The sequence below is a fragment of the Petromyzon marinus genome, chromosome 46 (genome assembly GCF_048934315.1).
Source record: "Petromyzon marinus isolate PM22_M1 ecotype Great Lakes invasive population chromosome 46, UKy_Petmar_22M1.pri1.0, whole genome shotgun sequence".
Lineage (NCBI taxonomy): Eukaryota > Metazoa > Chordata > Hyperoartia > Petromyzontiformes > Petromyzontidae > Petromyzon > Petromyzon marinus.
Window position 1 is genome coordinate 15,334,688 of NC_133712.1, and position 16,567 is coordinate 15,351,254.

General features: G+C 51.7%; 1 protein-coding gene across 11 annotated transcripts in view; it reads left to right on the top strand.

Moving 5' to 3' along the window:
* The window catches only part of ST7 (suppression of tumorigenicity 7), a 117,225-nt gene extending 102,101 nt beyond the window's left edge, over positions 1–15,124 (top strand). For all 11 annotated transcript variants that reach the window (XM_076074248.1, XM_076074252.1, XM_076074244.1 and 8 more), the window contains 4 exons: positions 4,270–4,420; positions 10,236–10,328; positions 12,917–13,056; positions 14,492–15,124. In XM_076074248.1, the coding sequence (XP_075930363.1) occupies positions 4,270–4,420; positions 10,236–10,328; positions 12,917–13,056; positions 14,492–14,587 (480 nt within the window). In that variant the 3' untranslated portion in view covers positions 14,588–15,124. The remainder of the gene's footprint in view (positions 1–4,269; positions 4,421–10,235; positions 10,329–12,916; positions 13,057–14,491) is intronic.
* The last annotated feature ends 1,443 nt before the right edge of the window (positions 15,125–16,567 follow it).

The window sequence follows — 16,567 nt, forward strand, 5'->3', positions numbered from 1 at the left end:
GCCCCCCCCACCCCCCAATTTTTCCGGCTGTCCGTTATTTTTTGGGAAACGGCGCGAGACTCCCTCGCTTGGCACGTCCACGTGCGTGGGCAGCGGTGGACGCGTACAGGCAGGCGAATGCGGTCAGAAGCTGCCTCCCTTTATGAAACCAGGCGGAGCAACACGAGGTTTTAGACACGCACAAAGACAAAAGAACCCGCCCCCCGTATAGCCTTAACAGACTGATGGGGCAAGTGCTGTTAGCAAGCACCTATGAAGGCCGGCACGGCACACGAGGGGGGTGGGTGGCCAACACCATGCCCGGCCGCTTTTGTCTCCCTTAGTGGTGATGTTTACACGTCGCACCAGGTACTCATTTGAGGCTGAGTCGACCAGGACCAGTTCAGATAATCGTCACTTTTGTGGCCGTGAATGGGAATCTAACCCGGGTCGCCGGGTTCTGAACACAGCTCGCTAACCGCTACACTACTGCTCCCCAAACACACAAACGCACGTTCATTCTAAGTGTGGAGGGAAATGCCGGAGGACCTGAAGAAAAATCCACACGACCACGGTGAGAGAGACACCGCAAACTTCAAATATACAGCAGGCATCAGGGTCGGGATCGAATCCACGACCTCCTGCACACCAGGCAAGGTAGTTAACATCTCGCCACTGCGGCATCCCCTGCCTTAGGAATAGACTTGGCCCCTGCCTTAGGAATGTTGAATTTCTACCACTGACTCAGGGCCACCACCGGATACGAGCTGGACGCCCAGACTCGGTGGGGCGTGGAGACAATTTGAACGTGCGTTGTTTGTGCATTGGGTTTTGCTTGTTGCAAGTTCCACGGCGACTGGGGTTTGATTTTTATCACGAAACTTGGCGAGTCAGTCTCCACGGTAATTACTTTCCCACCTCCAAGTCACACTCGGACCGGTCCCCCTGCCAGCAATGTAGCGTGTGGCGGTGGCATGTGTTGGTTTTGAAAAACTATACGTCAAAACTAATGCCCATAACACTTTTTGTCTCGGAAAAATGTCACAGCCCTTTCCTTGAACTGTGGGAAACACGACAGCCGATCCTGGCTGTGTCATCGTTAGATATCAATTCCTTCACATTTCATATTGCGCATTTCCTTGCACGTGCAGTGACACAACAACAACAACAATGTGACGACGTTCGGCACAGAAACGTCAGCCCCCGGCTTGCGTGAAGAGAGGGGTTTTAAACAGCGGCCTGGCTAACCGAGCCGAGGTTGAGTTCTCGGTGACCCCTCGAGAAGAAGGTCGCCGTCAGGTTCGGGAGTCGAGGGGTAACGGAGTCAGGGGTATGGTTGCACCTTTGCTCACGACTGCGCAAACAAAATCACCTCGCCGTACGCCTACCCCCCCAGGATCTGGGCCATACTTGTGTGTGTGTGTTTGTCTCTCTGTTCAGTGCATGACCAGCGCAGTAGGCCACCACTCAGCGATTTTTAAAGCGGCACAGCAAAATGCGCACGGCGCGCGGTTTCATAATCCTTGGACTGCGGCAAAACACGTAACTTTTCCACCTGGCAAATTTCCAAAGCGGGGCCTTCCTTCGCCATGGGAATTGATTTCTGCTTGGGCGAAGGGTGGACAAATCATTCCCAAAGTCAAAAGCGTAACAGAGTTCGTGTGGATGCATGGAGGCGTGCTTCTCCCTGTTCCAGTGGTGGAAACTCCACAGTCCCATGACGGGGGGGGGCCCGGCCTATCCACAGGATGAGTACTACTACTATTGGCCCGGTGCCATAATGGGTTGAATCGACCGTCAACCATGGAATTGAACTTGTAAATAGAGTACGGTATTAAACAGAGGAAACAAACCGTTGGTAAAGATCAGTGCAAGGCTGTTTAATTAAAATATTGTTGGGGGAAAAATGTATGTGGATATGTTGAACTTCTTTCGCACCGTATGTAGCCAACCGTGTTAAAATAAAAAAGTAAAGATCATGACAATTTTGAATCCTGTCTGCTTTCCTATTGCTTTCGGAAGCAGCTGACATCGTCATAATTGTGTTTTGAGTCTGGCAATCAATTTGGTTGCACAAGAAGTTGCCTGCTGTATAGGGCATGCTCTTTCTACTCTTTGGTTTTTTCGGTGAAGTCACGTAGATAAAACAAAATAAAAATAAAAGAAAACAACTAAATCAAATCACGACGTTTCGGCGGCAACACACGCTTCCGTCTTCAAGATAGCTGCATCTTCATGCAGCTATCTTGCTGTGACTGTTCCACCTGAAGACGGAAGCTTGTTGCCTCCAAAACGTCGTGATTTGATTTAGTTATTTTATTTTGTTTTATCTACGTGACTTTACCGAAAAAACCAAAGAGTATGAATCCTTGCAGTCACGAAAGCTTCAAATCTAGAATTATGCTGTATAGAATCCCGTGTTACCTCCTGTGTTGGCGACGAATATGGCACACTACACTCATACTGCACTCCACCACACTCATACTACTCCCTTAATACTACACTATACCACACACTAATATACACCACACTGATACAACACTTAACAAATGATTTGGTGATGCTGCTTCATTGGCAGCGGTGCACAAAATCAGCCAACGTAAAAAAAAAACTGAACACGTTCGTCAATAACGCCGCGACTTTAATCGGATGTTCGCCATGAAGAAGGGCCATTGTCCTGAAACATCTGATATTAAAAAAAAGTGTTCTCTTCAAGGCGGCGTTGCAGTTTTTTTGTTCACACTTCACTCACGCCGACACACTAGGCCATTCGATTAGCACAGTCGGCTACGTACGGTGCGAAAGAAGTTCCCACACACGTACGTACATACCTCCTGTGTAGTAATAACTCTACCGTGGGCCGTAGTCGAATATGTGACAGATTGAACCTCACCGTGGTGGCGAGATGTTCACTGCCTCGCCTGGTATGGAGGAGGTCGTGGGTACAATCCCGACCCCGACTCCTGTATATTTGGAGTTTGCGTGTTCTCCCCGTGGCCGTGTGGATTTTTTTTCCCTCCACAGCAAAGAAAACATGCATTTCCAGTGTTTCGCTGCTAGAAATTTTCCGCTTGAAAAGCCACTTCGCTGAACTGTCAATGGTGGGCAGGTCGCTTCTGAATGAGAGCTGTATAGCCCAGTGGGGCCTTACCTGGTAAAATAAAACAATTAAAAAATAGTTTCTAGTTTTACATTCACGACAGGGCGACCGTCATCGCCAGCGTACAGACCCAAGAGCGGCAGGTGATTGAGATTAGCCTTAACCGCTGCAAATTCTGATGAGGCGAGAATGCAGAGGTGAGTTGTTGTAGTAAATGCCGGGAGGTGTTTGGCAGTCGTGAGTGTTAGAACCGCTTTGTGTTTCCCATTCCTCACCCACCTAAATGTCTTCCCCCCCCCCCCCTTAAAAATGAGCGACGCTGTCGTCCGTCTCTTGCTGCCTTGTTTGCACAACGTGCGTGGTGCGAGCCGAGCGGCGTGGGGCCACTTTGTCCTCGCGGTCGTGGCGTGCGTCCGTAACCGGCTCAGTCATTTACCGAGTTTGGTATTTGCGTTAACCGTATCGCGCGGGGCTCTCTCGCTAGCGCGTGCGAAGGAAGGCGCTGTGTTGTAGCCACGCCAGTAGGGGGTGGGGGTGGGGGGAATATTGCTGTGTGTGTCCGTGGGGGGCAATGCTGCTGTGTGTGTGCGTGTGCGTAATTTGTTGCTTAAATTCGCGGACAATTTTTTGTTTTTTTTTACTCGCCAATTCACGCCGCGACGCTGATGGCGCCTCTCCATTTCGGACGACGTTGCGGGGATCGTCTAAACCAGTGGTTCTTCTTCTTCTTAACCTGGGGTGCACGCACCCCCTGGGGGAGCGAGATGCCCTTTCTTGGGGTGCGGGACACGGCCATTTTGTTTAAGGTATATCACGGGCACGTAAGTAACAACTATTTAGTTTCATCAAGCCATGTATTTATTAAGATTATACATATATTTTTTTCACGATTCGGAACCACAGGGGGTGCAAGGCTGCTGTAAAGGTTAAGAACCGCTGATCTAAAACGTCTGCTGCGAAGCGGGCAGACGGGCGGTGTGGGGGCGGGCGGGCGGGCGTGCGTGCCCGCCCGACGGCCGCCGCTACCCGCAGGTGATGACCGGGGGGTGCGCACCTCCGCGGTTTGGAACCACGAACCGCGCCGACGAGCCTGCGAACGCGGCGCGAACCGCCGGGGCCACGCGACACTTCACGCGACCGGGCCCGCCTGGTCTTGACGTTCGCACCGCCGCTCCGTGTCCGGTGCGCAGTATTTGCTGGAGATGAAGAGCCTCATCCTGCCACCGGAGCACATCCTGAAGCGCGGGGACAGTGAGGCCATCGCGTACGCCTTCTTCCACCTGCAGCACTGGAAGCGGGTGGAGGGAGCGCTCAATCTGCTGCACTGCACGTGGGAGGGCAGTGAGTAGCGCTCCTCCGCCACACTCTCTCTCCTCCGCACTCTCTATCTGTCTCTGCCACACTCTCTCCGCCACACTCTCTCTCCTCCGCACACTCTATCTGTCTCTGCCACACTCTCTCCACCACGCTCTCTCTCTGCCAAACTCTCTATCTATCTTTGCCACACTCTCTGTCTCCGCCACACTCTCTATCTGTCTCCGCCACACTCTCTCTGCCACACTCTCTCTCCTCCACACTCTCTATCTGTCTCTGCCACACACTCTCCGCCACGCTCTCTCTCCGCCAAACTCTCTCTATCTTTGCCACACTCTCTGTCTCCGCCACACTCTCTATCTGTCTCCGCCACACTCTCTCTGCCACACTCTCTCTCCTCCACACTCTCTATCTGTCTCTGCCACACACTCTCCGCCACGCTCTCTCTCCGCCAAACTCTCTATCTATCTTTGCCACACTCTCTGTCTCCGCCACACTCTCTATCTGTCTCCGCCACACTCGCTCTCTCTCTGCCACGCTCTCTCTCACCGCCACACTCTCTCACTCTCCGCTAGACTCTCTTTCGCCACCACACTCTCTCTCTCTCTCAGCCCGCAGCGAATGCCGCACCTCCACCAATGCGAGCACTGTCAGTGTGGTGTGAAGGTCAGGTGGTTTGAGCAGCTCAACACATTCGTCAACAACACACCGTGGTCTTAAGACGAAACGATACTCAACAGCCGATGTTTCGGGCAACGGGCCCCTTCGTCCCTAGCGTGCTTGTAAAGAGGAGGTCGCAAGCTCAAATCCCACGTCCGAGGGGCAGCATGCAGCCATCGGTCCGGGGCCGCTCGGTCGGTCGCCCGTATCCCACTGGACGGTTGTGAGGTGGTCATCTCCTTCAGAGGGCCGCGTGTGGATGACGCTCGAGGGCTGTGACGACACGGAACCGCTTCGGCGCAGCATCTCTCCAATCTCCACCGACCCACCCCACCCACCCACTCACGAATAAATAAATAGATGGATCATTCGGCAATATCGAACGGTGGGGGGAGAGGTGTTACTCTTGGGCGGGGGGGGGGGGGGGGGCTTGCCTCTCGTGACGCGTCACCACCCCCCTCCCTTGCAAGCGACGTGGGGTTTTTTGTTTTTTTCGCTGTGACATTCGCAGGAGGCGGTGCAGCTTATTGGCAGTTTTAGATGGTCTGGCTTGGAAGCTGTTGTTGGTGTCAAAAGGAGGTTGCTTGTGGCAGGAGTAACGGCCGTGTGACTGGATGGGCCAGGCAGCCGGACACACCTTGACCTCAACAAAGCAACTATCGTAGCCACTTGGAATTTCACGGCCCGGCAAGTTAAGCGACTTGGGAGTTGAGGATTACAAGGTGGCAATGCAGCAGTGCAGGCATAATTGCACATTGGCAGCGACGGGTGGGACGCCTATGCAAGGGGAGTTTGTGGGGGGGAGGGTGGCGGGGGTGGAGGGGGGGGGGGCAGTCCACCGAGACGGGGGTTGGAGTGGCACCCAAGAGTTCAGTGACCAGGGGGGAAGCCCTCAACCTCAACCGGTGGGAGTCCTGTAGGAGCGACCCTTGGGAGGTGGTCAGGTTGTGGAATGTGGCAGTGGGGGGGGGAGAGAAAGCCGTTGGGTTTGGTTGTAGTGGCATCTGTGACATGAGCCGTGATGACTTCTTAACCTTGACCTTGTTTGTTTTTGCTTGGCCCTGTTGCTGTTGGCGATGTCAAAATGAACGGATCGGTGTTTTCCCGACCTCCGTCGTCCCGTCGCGCTCCCCGGGTTTGGTTGGCCGCTGGCGCTGGGGTCTCGTCCCCTTCGCCCACTCGGCGCGCGGTGGAGCACGACGGACAGCCGGGCGCGAGATCGCTCGATGTGTACGTGTGTGTGTGTGCTGAACTTCTTTCGCACCGTACGTAGCCAACCGTGCTCATCGGAGGTGCGGGGGAAGGACAACAAACTAAAAACAGTTCAAATTTTTTTTAAAAAGCAGCACACTTGCAAGGAAAAAGAAGCGAATAGCTCAGTGGGCTTTACCTGCTAAGATAATAATAGTTTAGTTTTTATCTGTATAGATTGTTAAGTGATTTGCTTACCTTTCCTATACTTTTCCGCCCCTATCGTGTTTTCGTATTGTTTCTGGTTGTAACGTTCTGACCTGCCCCTACTGGGACGTCTGCAAAAGAGAGAGCTTTACGTCTCGTTAGGCAAACCTCACGATTCTGTGTGCTCGGCTGGAGGAGACTCTGGCTCCGTGTGGCGGCAGAGTGCTCTCCGCTTTCCACTGAATTAAGCGTGTCAGTGCGGTGGCCATGCCTCCCTGTTGCCTTCGGTCGGAACGCGAGAGTCCGACAACCCCCTTGTCGTGCATAGCTCCTGTTTCTGACACGGTAAGTCAAACCAACGTACCTACCCGCCCGCGTGCATGTTTACATACTTGAACGCTGACCGGAGAAATTAATTTCGCCGAGCGCAGCCCCTCAGAGGCTGCAGCCGTGTGTAGAGGGGAGGGCTGTTGGTGCCCCGTCGCATGACTCCGGCCGTTGTTTGGCTTTGTCCTGTTGTGAATGTTCACGTAAGGGTGTCGCTCGAGGGCGGATGTGCTCCGCCACGTGCCTCTCCTCGTGATCGTCGATGCCGCCCCCGATCACCATTGCGTGCCCGCGTCTCTGACCCGGTAAAAATAGATTAGCACAAATAGTTTCCATTTTTTTAAAATAATGCATCGCACGAGATAGCTGCCGTCCCGAGTAGCGCGTCTACGCGTATGAGCGAATTCAAACCTCGCGCTCGAGTGAATTTTCGGTAGATGCGCGTACAGCGCGAAATCGCACGAGGCCAATCCGTCGCGAGGACTTGCGCGTACGTCATCGGAACAGAACCGGAAGTAAAAATGCCACGTGGGAGGGCGTGCTCCGGTCGTGTCGCCACGGTCTTCTGCGGTGTGAGTACAACGTCTTTAAAAACAACGGGCGCAACTACGCCTCTCTCGACGAAATTAGCTCCGAGCCGCTTTGCGCGTTCCGACGTTCGGCGATGAACGGGGGGGGGGGGGGGGGGGTGGCACCCACCACCCCGCAACTTGCAGACGTCGTCGGAACGGGGAAAGGCGCGGGGAGGGGGGGGGCGGGTTAAGAGAGCGGCTTGCCCGTGCTGCGCCTCCAGTGAACGCGGCCCGAGCGGGGCGCTTGTGCGCGCGCCCTCTCTCGTGTAGGACACCACCCACATGTCTGAGCTGCCCCATTGCTGCTCGTTGAGTAACCCAGCCGGAGCGGCGGTGCTTTCAAAGGTTACCCTCGACGGCGCTGGCTGCGCGCGTCCCGTTGCTGTTAGGTCGGGGGGTCGGCTTGTGTTGCGTTTTTCGTTCGGGTTATTCTCTGCACCGCCGAATAGCACGGTCGGCATACGTGCGGTGCGAAATAATTTCAACGTGCATCCCTACCTGTCGGGCACTGCTGGGTAGCTGTGTGGCATCTTTCAGGGTCTTGATACTTGCCGTGTGTGTTGTGCAAATTACCATCAAGACTTTCAAATCGTAACTTTTTGGAGACATTTTACGTCATATAATTGACAAATATGTTCATTTTGCCATCGGAATACATTAATTGTGTGATTTTTTTTTTGCATGTGTCTACAATTCATATCGTTGTGTTTGCTATCATCATGTGGTTGACAGACACACACTAAACTCTGCCGTGCACATTTCGAGCTGAAGCAACCGGTTGTATTAGTTCCACTCTTGTGCCGTTTTTGCCCTGCATCCATCGTTGTCGTCATTCCCAGGCAGTAAACCGCAAAATAAGAGCGGCTTTTTTTTTTCTTCCCGCGGCCAAATATTCCGCAGTTAATCAGCCGTGCGGGTGACTGTGCCAGGCGACAGCCGCCCGTCTACATGGTTGGCCTCGCCACTTTGTGTGAGCCAATGTTTTCATTGCGCATTAACCCACTTTGTGGCCGTTGTGGCTTGCTGTGTACGGTCCCTCTACCGCACTCAAGCTCTGGCACCCCCAGGGGTAGGTGGGGCCCCGTTTGAGTTTCACAGCCGATGGTACCGAAAGCTACCGTCGGTGCCCATCTGTCTGTAGCCTCAAGTTTGTAAACTAATAATACCCATAAATCACCTTTTCTTTACACATCACGGCCCAGTTTGTCCTTCATCGCACAAGACTTTGGCAAACATTCCTGGTGGCTCAGCCGCAGGCCATGCATGCCTGCCACAGTGCACATGCCTCCTGAACCCCCCCTCCCATCCCGACTGCCGACACCTGATAAATACACCAGCAGCCCGCGCACTCCATCCCCTCTCCCCTGCCTCCTCACCCACAACTCACCCCGGCCGTGCACACATTACCGAGGTCAGAGTTCGCTGGTGGAGCCGAGCACTTAACACACGCGTGAGAAGTGCGTGCGGGGATGGCGGCCGTCCCAGGTGTTACTACCTGCATTTTGGTTTTTTCGCTCGTTCCCTAAAAAATATGTGACCCCCTACCCCAAGCTGACCCGGCCCGGCGCAGCGCTTGCCAACCAAAACGTGGTGCCCCCCCCCCTACCCTCCGAAGATTGCGTTGCGCTTCAGCGGCGTGGTGATGCAACCCGGTGTGTGGGGGGGGGGTGGGAGTTGAACAGTGACCTCCGGTTCCTCGACACGAACCGCCGTCACCGTGCGCTTCGCGTGATGGACGCGGGCGAGGGTGGCGGCCGGTGCGGTGCTGCCGCCCGCACGTCTCGCAGCGGCGGCAAGAAGCACCCGAGTTTGATTTCCAGACTCGAGCCCCTTTCCCTGTGGGGAGCGTGCGTGCGTGCGTGCGTGCGTGTGTCCTCGCCCAGTTCCGCATTGGTTTCCGTCGGGTTCTTCATTTTCCTCCCGTACGTAAAAAAAAACGACCGGTATTGGCCAGAATATGCCAATGCTGCAAAATGACACGCGAATCATTAAATTTGGGTTACGCACGGCCATGTCGGCCTCCGCCACTGCGGTAAAAACTTGGCAGCCCCCTCCCGAAAATGTCTCAAGTCTCAGCGATGCGTTGCCGGGTAAACAAGCGTAATAACAGTGCGTGTGTGGGCGCCACGGTGGCAAGATGTTAACTCCCTCGCCTGGTATACAGGAGGTCGTGGGCTCGATCCCGACCCTGACGACTGCGTGCCGTTCCAGCTTTCATAGGTGCTACTCGCTAACAGCACTTGCCGCAAAAGTCTGTTAAGGCTACACGGGGGGTCTTTGTCCATGTGACCCATAGCAATTAGTGAGTCGCAGCAGCAGCTCCAAAATTCCTTGAATTGTTTTTTTTTATTTCAATAAAACATCTTGACGTGTTTTTAAACAGAAATGATGCCGAATATTTTTTTTCATCCACATCACAAACTTGAGTTATTCGGTGTAGTGCAGAAAATGGAAAACCACGTAGCCCAATTGTATTGTTGCGCACATAAGTTTATTTTTACTGACAGGTCAAGATGTGCGATTGATTCCAGCTAAGTCACTGGTTTCAGCCAATGCCAAACCAATTTTAATTATTACAAAGGCAGCCAGAAATTTGGGTTCCCATGTGTCTGAGTTTTGAGTATTGGGTGGAGGCATTCAAAGTGATTTAGACCTCACGTAACTGTGGTTACATTAACATGATTATTTTTGAAACGACACAACAATAGAACAAAAAATGAGCATTCACCCCTGGGCTGCCAAGTGATGCTATCCATATTATTGACAAATGTATTGAGCTTGTTTTATTGTATTAATTGTGCCTGTGCACCGCTGCAAATTCACAGCAGCAGCGTCACCCAATGTTAATTCGTCCTGACTCTGTATTATCTGAATGTCTCTTGCAGCATTTCGAATGATTCCTTACCCACTGGAGAAGGGGCATCTTTTCTACCCGTACCCCAGCTGCACTGAGAGTGCAGACCGAGAGCTGTTGCCAGGTAAACACCGCAAGTCCCTCGCACCCGTTGCCATTGCTTCAGCAGCACCACCGGCGAGTTGGAGAGCGATCCAATTTACTCGCACGGCCTGACCCCAAAAATCTATTAAGAAATCGTAATATTGGTCGCGAAAGATACACGCATTGAAAGCCAACCAGCCCTCTATCCACTAAATGTTTCCGTGACCTAATTGTAATTGTGCTCGTAATCAATCCGAACATAATCTGCCCGAGCTGACTTTTACGCTGCAGGGAATGATTTTACTTACCGCTGATTTATGGTTAGTGCAGCATTTTAAATTTCTCATGCGGACGCAGTTTTGTGTTTGCTCCAATTCGTTTCATTGTCGAGCTTTTATTTATTTTGTTTGTTTCTGCTTTAGTCGTTAATGTTGACGCAGGTCAACCTCTGCAAAGTGAGACTCAATCCTGGTCACTTGAGTTTGTCACCTCTGCTTAAACAAATATACTTTAAACTTGACGAAAGGTAACCTTGCAGCATCTGGCGCTGCAAGTTGTCAGGATGTTGCCCGCACCGTTAACCAGAGGAAAATAACCGCCCCTCCTCCCCCCGTCACAATTTGCGTCAAACTGCCACCTACGCGAGCGGAGGGCACGAGACGTCAACGTTGTTATTTGCCCAACCGCCGTGTTCGTTCCGAACAAGGAACAGGTGACCTCCCGTCTTTGGCAAACGGTACAGGGGGAATGTGCGTGGGCACAGGGGGACACGCACGCGCGCGCGTGGCGTTTTCTCCCCATTGGGCTTTGACTGCCATCTTTTACGCGCAAGCAAAATGGCAGGTATCATGGGGCCCTTTTTTTTTGCCAGTATGAAAGTATGCAAAATGAGAATAGGTTTTTTTTTTACCCTTTCTGGCAAGAAAACAGTCCTGTTAAAATGTAAGGCATCAAGTCTGCATTTACCACACGTACTTGTGGTGAACAAACACCCACTGGTAATAGAAGCATTGTCTCTGAAACTGATTGGCCTATGCCAGAGACAACCTTATTTATGGCTCAGTCTCACCAGATCAGAGAACGCCAAAAGGTGAACAGTACGAAGACAATGCAAGTGTCAGAGCATGTATAGCTTGGATTGAACAGCTATAAGTCATGGGGACTTATTTCCTTGCAAAAGGTTTGGTGTTTGAACATCTTAACACCTGTTTTATTGCCAGAAAGGGTCAAACCTCTATTCTTATATTTCTAAATTACAGGTAACTTCCTGTCTTTGACAAACTGTACAGGGGGAATGTGTGTGGGCACAGGGGGAGTTTTCCATTGAGCAGAGACTGTCATCTTTTACACTCAAGCAAAATGTTACACGGTTGCATTGCAGGAGTCTCAGGTTTAAGTTTCCCGGATAGATTCAAGTTCATTTTGGGTGGCCGTGGCTTTGGAAGGTGATGATTCGCGCTGCAGGGAATTATAACATTTAGCAGCGATTTAGCGTGAATATGTTTGAGGTTTCTTCCTTTTTTCGTGTGATTCAGTTTTTTTGTTGTTCTGGTTGCTTTACTTTATTGCCGTACATTGTTTTTGTTTGTTCTTTGCTATCGTCGTTGTGGTGACCCAGGTCAGCTTCTGAAAAAGAGACTCCTGTCCCCTGTCTCCCGAGTCCTTGCCTCGTGAAACAAAATACACTTTAAATCGATGTAAATCACTCGCTAAACAAAATGTGCTTTAAATCGATGTCAATCCACTCGTTAAACCGGCGATGAACTTCAGACCAAGAGCCCGATGTTCAGCTCACCCGCACAGATGCTGACCGCACAATTGCTTCATATCGTGCCTGCTCTGTTGTGCGTGCGTCTGCGCGTAATTCCACGTGTGGCCTCGTACGTTTGCTTGTGTTTTACAGTATCAGTGTGGAGCGGTAGTGTAGCGGTTAGCGCGCCGCGCTACGAACCTGGTGACCCGAGTTCGATTCCCACTCACGGCCAACACCAATGACGATCATCTTAACCGGTCCTTGGCCTCCCCTAGGTCGACTCGGCCTGAAATGAGTAGCTGGTACGGTGTGTAGTAAACATCGCCACTGCAGAGACGAAGCCGGTCGGGCGCGGTGCTGGCCACCCACCCACCCACCCCCTCGTGTGCCGTGCCGGCCTTCATAGGTGCTCGCTAACAGCACTTGCCAAAACAGTGTTAAGGCTACACGGAGGATCTTTGTCCTTGTTTTTTTGTTTACAGTAACATCTAAGCCGGACTAATTGAGGGAGGGTGGAGAATGGTTCAGGCCGTGGGGTAATGTCCAGCACATTGCAGATAATAATAATATTAATAATATTGAAAAAAAAACACAATGTAATTGCTGTTGGCCAAACATCTCTCAGTGCAGGACCCTCGTGAAGAACGAGCGGTTCGGTCCTTCACTGCCGTCGCGTCACGAATGAAGAGGCCAAAAAACCTTCACCATGAACAACGTCGGGCGCGATAACCCTACTGCGCATTAACCGTTACTCTCGAGCGAGCGGACGCACGCCTCCAGACGCGTGGCCCCTGCCGTCGCGAGAAGCGCAATGAAGCGTGTGCGTGTGTGTGTGGGGCGTGCGTTGCTACCCCGCGCCCCCGCGTGTCTTGCAGTGTTCCACGAGGTATCCGTCTACCCGAAGAAGGAGCTGCCGTTCTTCATCCTCTTCACAGCGGGGCTGTGCTCCTTCACCGCCATGCTGGCCCTGCTCACCCACCAGTTTCCTGACCTCATGGGAGTGTTCGCCAAGGCTGTGAGTCCTCCCGGCACGCCACCACCAGCACTCAGGCCCCCCGCGGGTGGCGAGATGTTAGTCGCCTCGCCTGGCATGCAGGAGGTCGTGGGTTCGATCTTAACCCCGATGCCTGTTGTATATTTGGAGTTTGCGTGTTCTCTCTCCATGTGGTCGCGTGGATTTTACTCCGAGTCCTCCGGTGTTTATCCTCCACGTGTACAAACGTGCGTTTAGAGTAATTTGGCTGCTATAAATTTCCACGGGATAAGTCCCCCCACTTCGTTGAGCTACCACTGGTGACAGCCTGGTTGCTTTTGAAAAAAAAAAGAGCATATAACTCAGTGGGCTTTACCAGGTAAAATAAAACTCATTTTAAAGAAAGTTATTTTTTTTGTTTTAGCTCACCGTGCACACGTGCGCCGTCAAACATAACCGCCGTGGTGTTCATTGGCAGAGCAGGCCCACCGTGCATCGTCGTCGTTGTCGTTTAAATTTGCCGAATTAAAAAAAATGACCGCTTGGGTGTGATTACACACGGCGATTGTCGTTGCCCTTCCCCTGCCCCCCCTTACCGGCAGACCAAATGTCCTCTCGCAGGCCGGACGGTGCCGGATTAAGCTAGTGCGCGGGGCCTGTAACGTATGTTATAAAGGGACCCTAAATAAAAACAACACGCAAATATTAAAACACATTTTTACCTTGCATTGTAAAGTAATTGTATTGTTTCATTTGCTATACAGCCAGATAATATGACAAATCGCTAACCTTAAACACCCAGCCGTTCATAAAAGCTGAAGGCAGTATAGTACTATAGTAATAGGGCAAGTGCAGAATCACTGAACCGGAATTGATAGCTTGAAAGTGCGGGGCCCATAGCATGTGTAGCTACTTGTGTAGCTACACAAGTAGCTACATACTTGTGTAGCTACGTATAGATGAGTAACGACACATGTAGCTACTTGTGGAGCTACACATGTAGCTGCTTGTGGAGCTACATATGTAGCTACTTTTGCTCCTAGGATAATCCGGCACTGAGGCCGTTGCCGCGCCATCTTGCGCCGCACAGGGACAACTGCCGCTTGGGGGGGCGGCGTGCCCTTGGAAGTTTTTTTGCGATGAGATGTGACGACCAGTTTTCATTGCATTGCTAAGGCATGTAAGTGCAATTTGAATGCAAAATGTATTATTATTAAGTTCACTCTGGTACTGGAAGCAGTGTCCCCCTGTTGGCGGGGACAGTGGAAGGATTCGGATTGGGTGTGGCCACACACACAAATTCCCGTGATTACTGGAGGCTTTAGCCGATTGAGACATATATATAGATACCATAACTGCGTGATGCAATTAGCAACGCGTTGCACGACATTTTGGCGGCGCTCGTTCCGTGCGTGCTCATTCCCGCGCGCGGTTGCGAAAACGCCCGACGGGACCGCGTGCGTTCGTCTCGTTGCAGTTCTTCAGCACATTATTCGCGCCGTTCAACTTCATGGTGGAGAAGATCGAGAGCTTTCTTCCGTCCAGCCTGTGGCACCACCTCACTCGGATCTGACGACGTAGGCGGGAGGGGGCCGCGTGGGGGTGAAGGGGTCAGGCAGGGGGGCGGCGGTGGGGCGGGGGGCGGCCCTCGGGCCTGAAACCGGCCTGACGACAGCGACCACGGCCAGGACCACACTCCACCCCCCCCCCCCCCCTCCGATCTGTGTGACCGCGCTCGCTTGGGACGCTTTGTGAACGGCCACCACCGACGAGGAGAATTTCTCAACGCAGATGACCAACAACGGCGGCGACCCCCCCCACCCCTTCCTTTCCGTGATGGCGGCACCGGCGAGCAAGCTTGGAACGGAACCGGTGGTGGTGGTGGTGGTGGTCGTCCGGGCATACAGCAGCTTCTCAGACTGGGCTGGCTTGCCACACGTGCCCCCCCCTCCCCCCCCCCACCCCCTCTGACCCCCCCCCCCTCCCCCCCAACCTGCTTCTTCACCTTTGGACAACTTACAACAATAAACAATTAAACACACACATTGGTCACTTCTGAAGTTACCTCTAGCTTGGAAAATGTTGAAATAAAATTTGCTTAAAAAACTGTTTTGAAGATTGTGGTGGCCGGTTTTTTTTTGTATTTTTTTGCTTTGAAACGTGCAGGCTCCACCTGTTGAGAAACTTGAGTTGTCACTTCACTTGTCACGCGGCGATGTTCGTTTTTATCAAGAGCCCTGTAGGAATTCTGAGCAACGTTCCTATCGCACGTTTGATTTCACGTGCGAGTCTCATGGACCACTTTAGCCATCAGATTCACCCAAGGGTCTCATATTTAGTTACATGGCACTGTGGCAGACTACTTTGTCCACCGTTCTCCCGCCCCCCCTCACCTCCCCATCTTACTCTCTGATAGTCGTAAAATGAGTGTACCGCATCCGGCTTGTCAACAACTGTTGACATCCGGTTAGCATGGTTGGCTACGTACGGCGCAAAATAAAAATCAACGCACATGCGCACAGCAGTACCTGCTTGGGCAATCGTCGCACTCCCCTAAGGGGGAGGTTCATGCCCCAAGTCATTCTTGTGAAATCTCTCTCTCTCTGTCGCCTCCAGAGATCTCGTCTGGTGAAACGAAGGGGAAGCTATCTTGAGGGAGCTCTAGCGATGGGACAGTGAGTGGAGAGGCTTCAACTGTGAGGGTAGAGGGGGGTATGAGGCAACTTTAACAAGGATGCATCCTCACAAGTTGTATGAGGCAACTTTAACAATGATGCACCCTCACAACAAGTTGTATGAGGCAACTTTAACAAGGATGCATCCTCACAAGTTGTATGAGGCAACTTTAACAAGGATGCATCCTCACAACAAGTTGCATGAGGCAACTTTAACAAGGATGCATCCTCACAACAAGTTGTATGAGGCAACTTTAACAAGGATGCATCAACAAGTTGTATGAGGCAACTTTAACAAGGATGCATCAACAAGTTGTATGAGGTAACTTTAACAATGATGCCACCTCACAACAAGTTGTATGAGACAACTTTAACAATGATGCATCCTCACAACAAGTTGTATGAGGCAACTTTAACAATGATGCATCCTCAACAAGTTGTATGAGGCAACTTTAACAATGATGCCACCTCACAACAAATTGTATGAGGCAACTTTAACAAGGATGCATCCTCACAACAAGTTGTAGGAGGCAACTTTAACAATGATGCATTTTTACAGCAAGTTGTATGAGGCAACTTTAACAATGATGCACCCTCACAACAAGTTGTATGAGGCAACTTTAACAATGATGCATCAACAAGTTGTATGAGGCAACTTTAACAAGGATGCATCCATCCTCACAGCAAGTTGTATGAGGCAACTTTAACAAGGATGCATCAACAAGTTGTATGAGGCAACTTTAACAAGGATGCATCCTCACAACAAGTTGTATGAGGTAACTTTAACAATGATGCATCAACAAGTTGTATGAGGCAACTTTAACAAGGATGCATCAACAAGTTGTACGAGGCAACTTTAACAAGGATGCATCAACAAG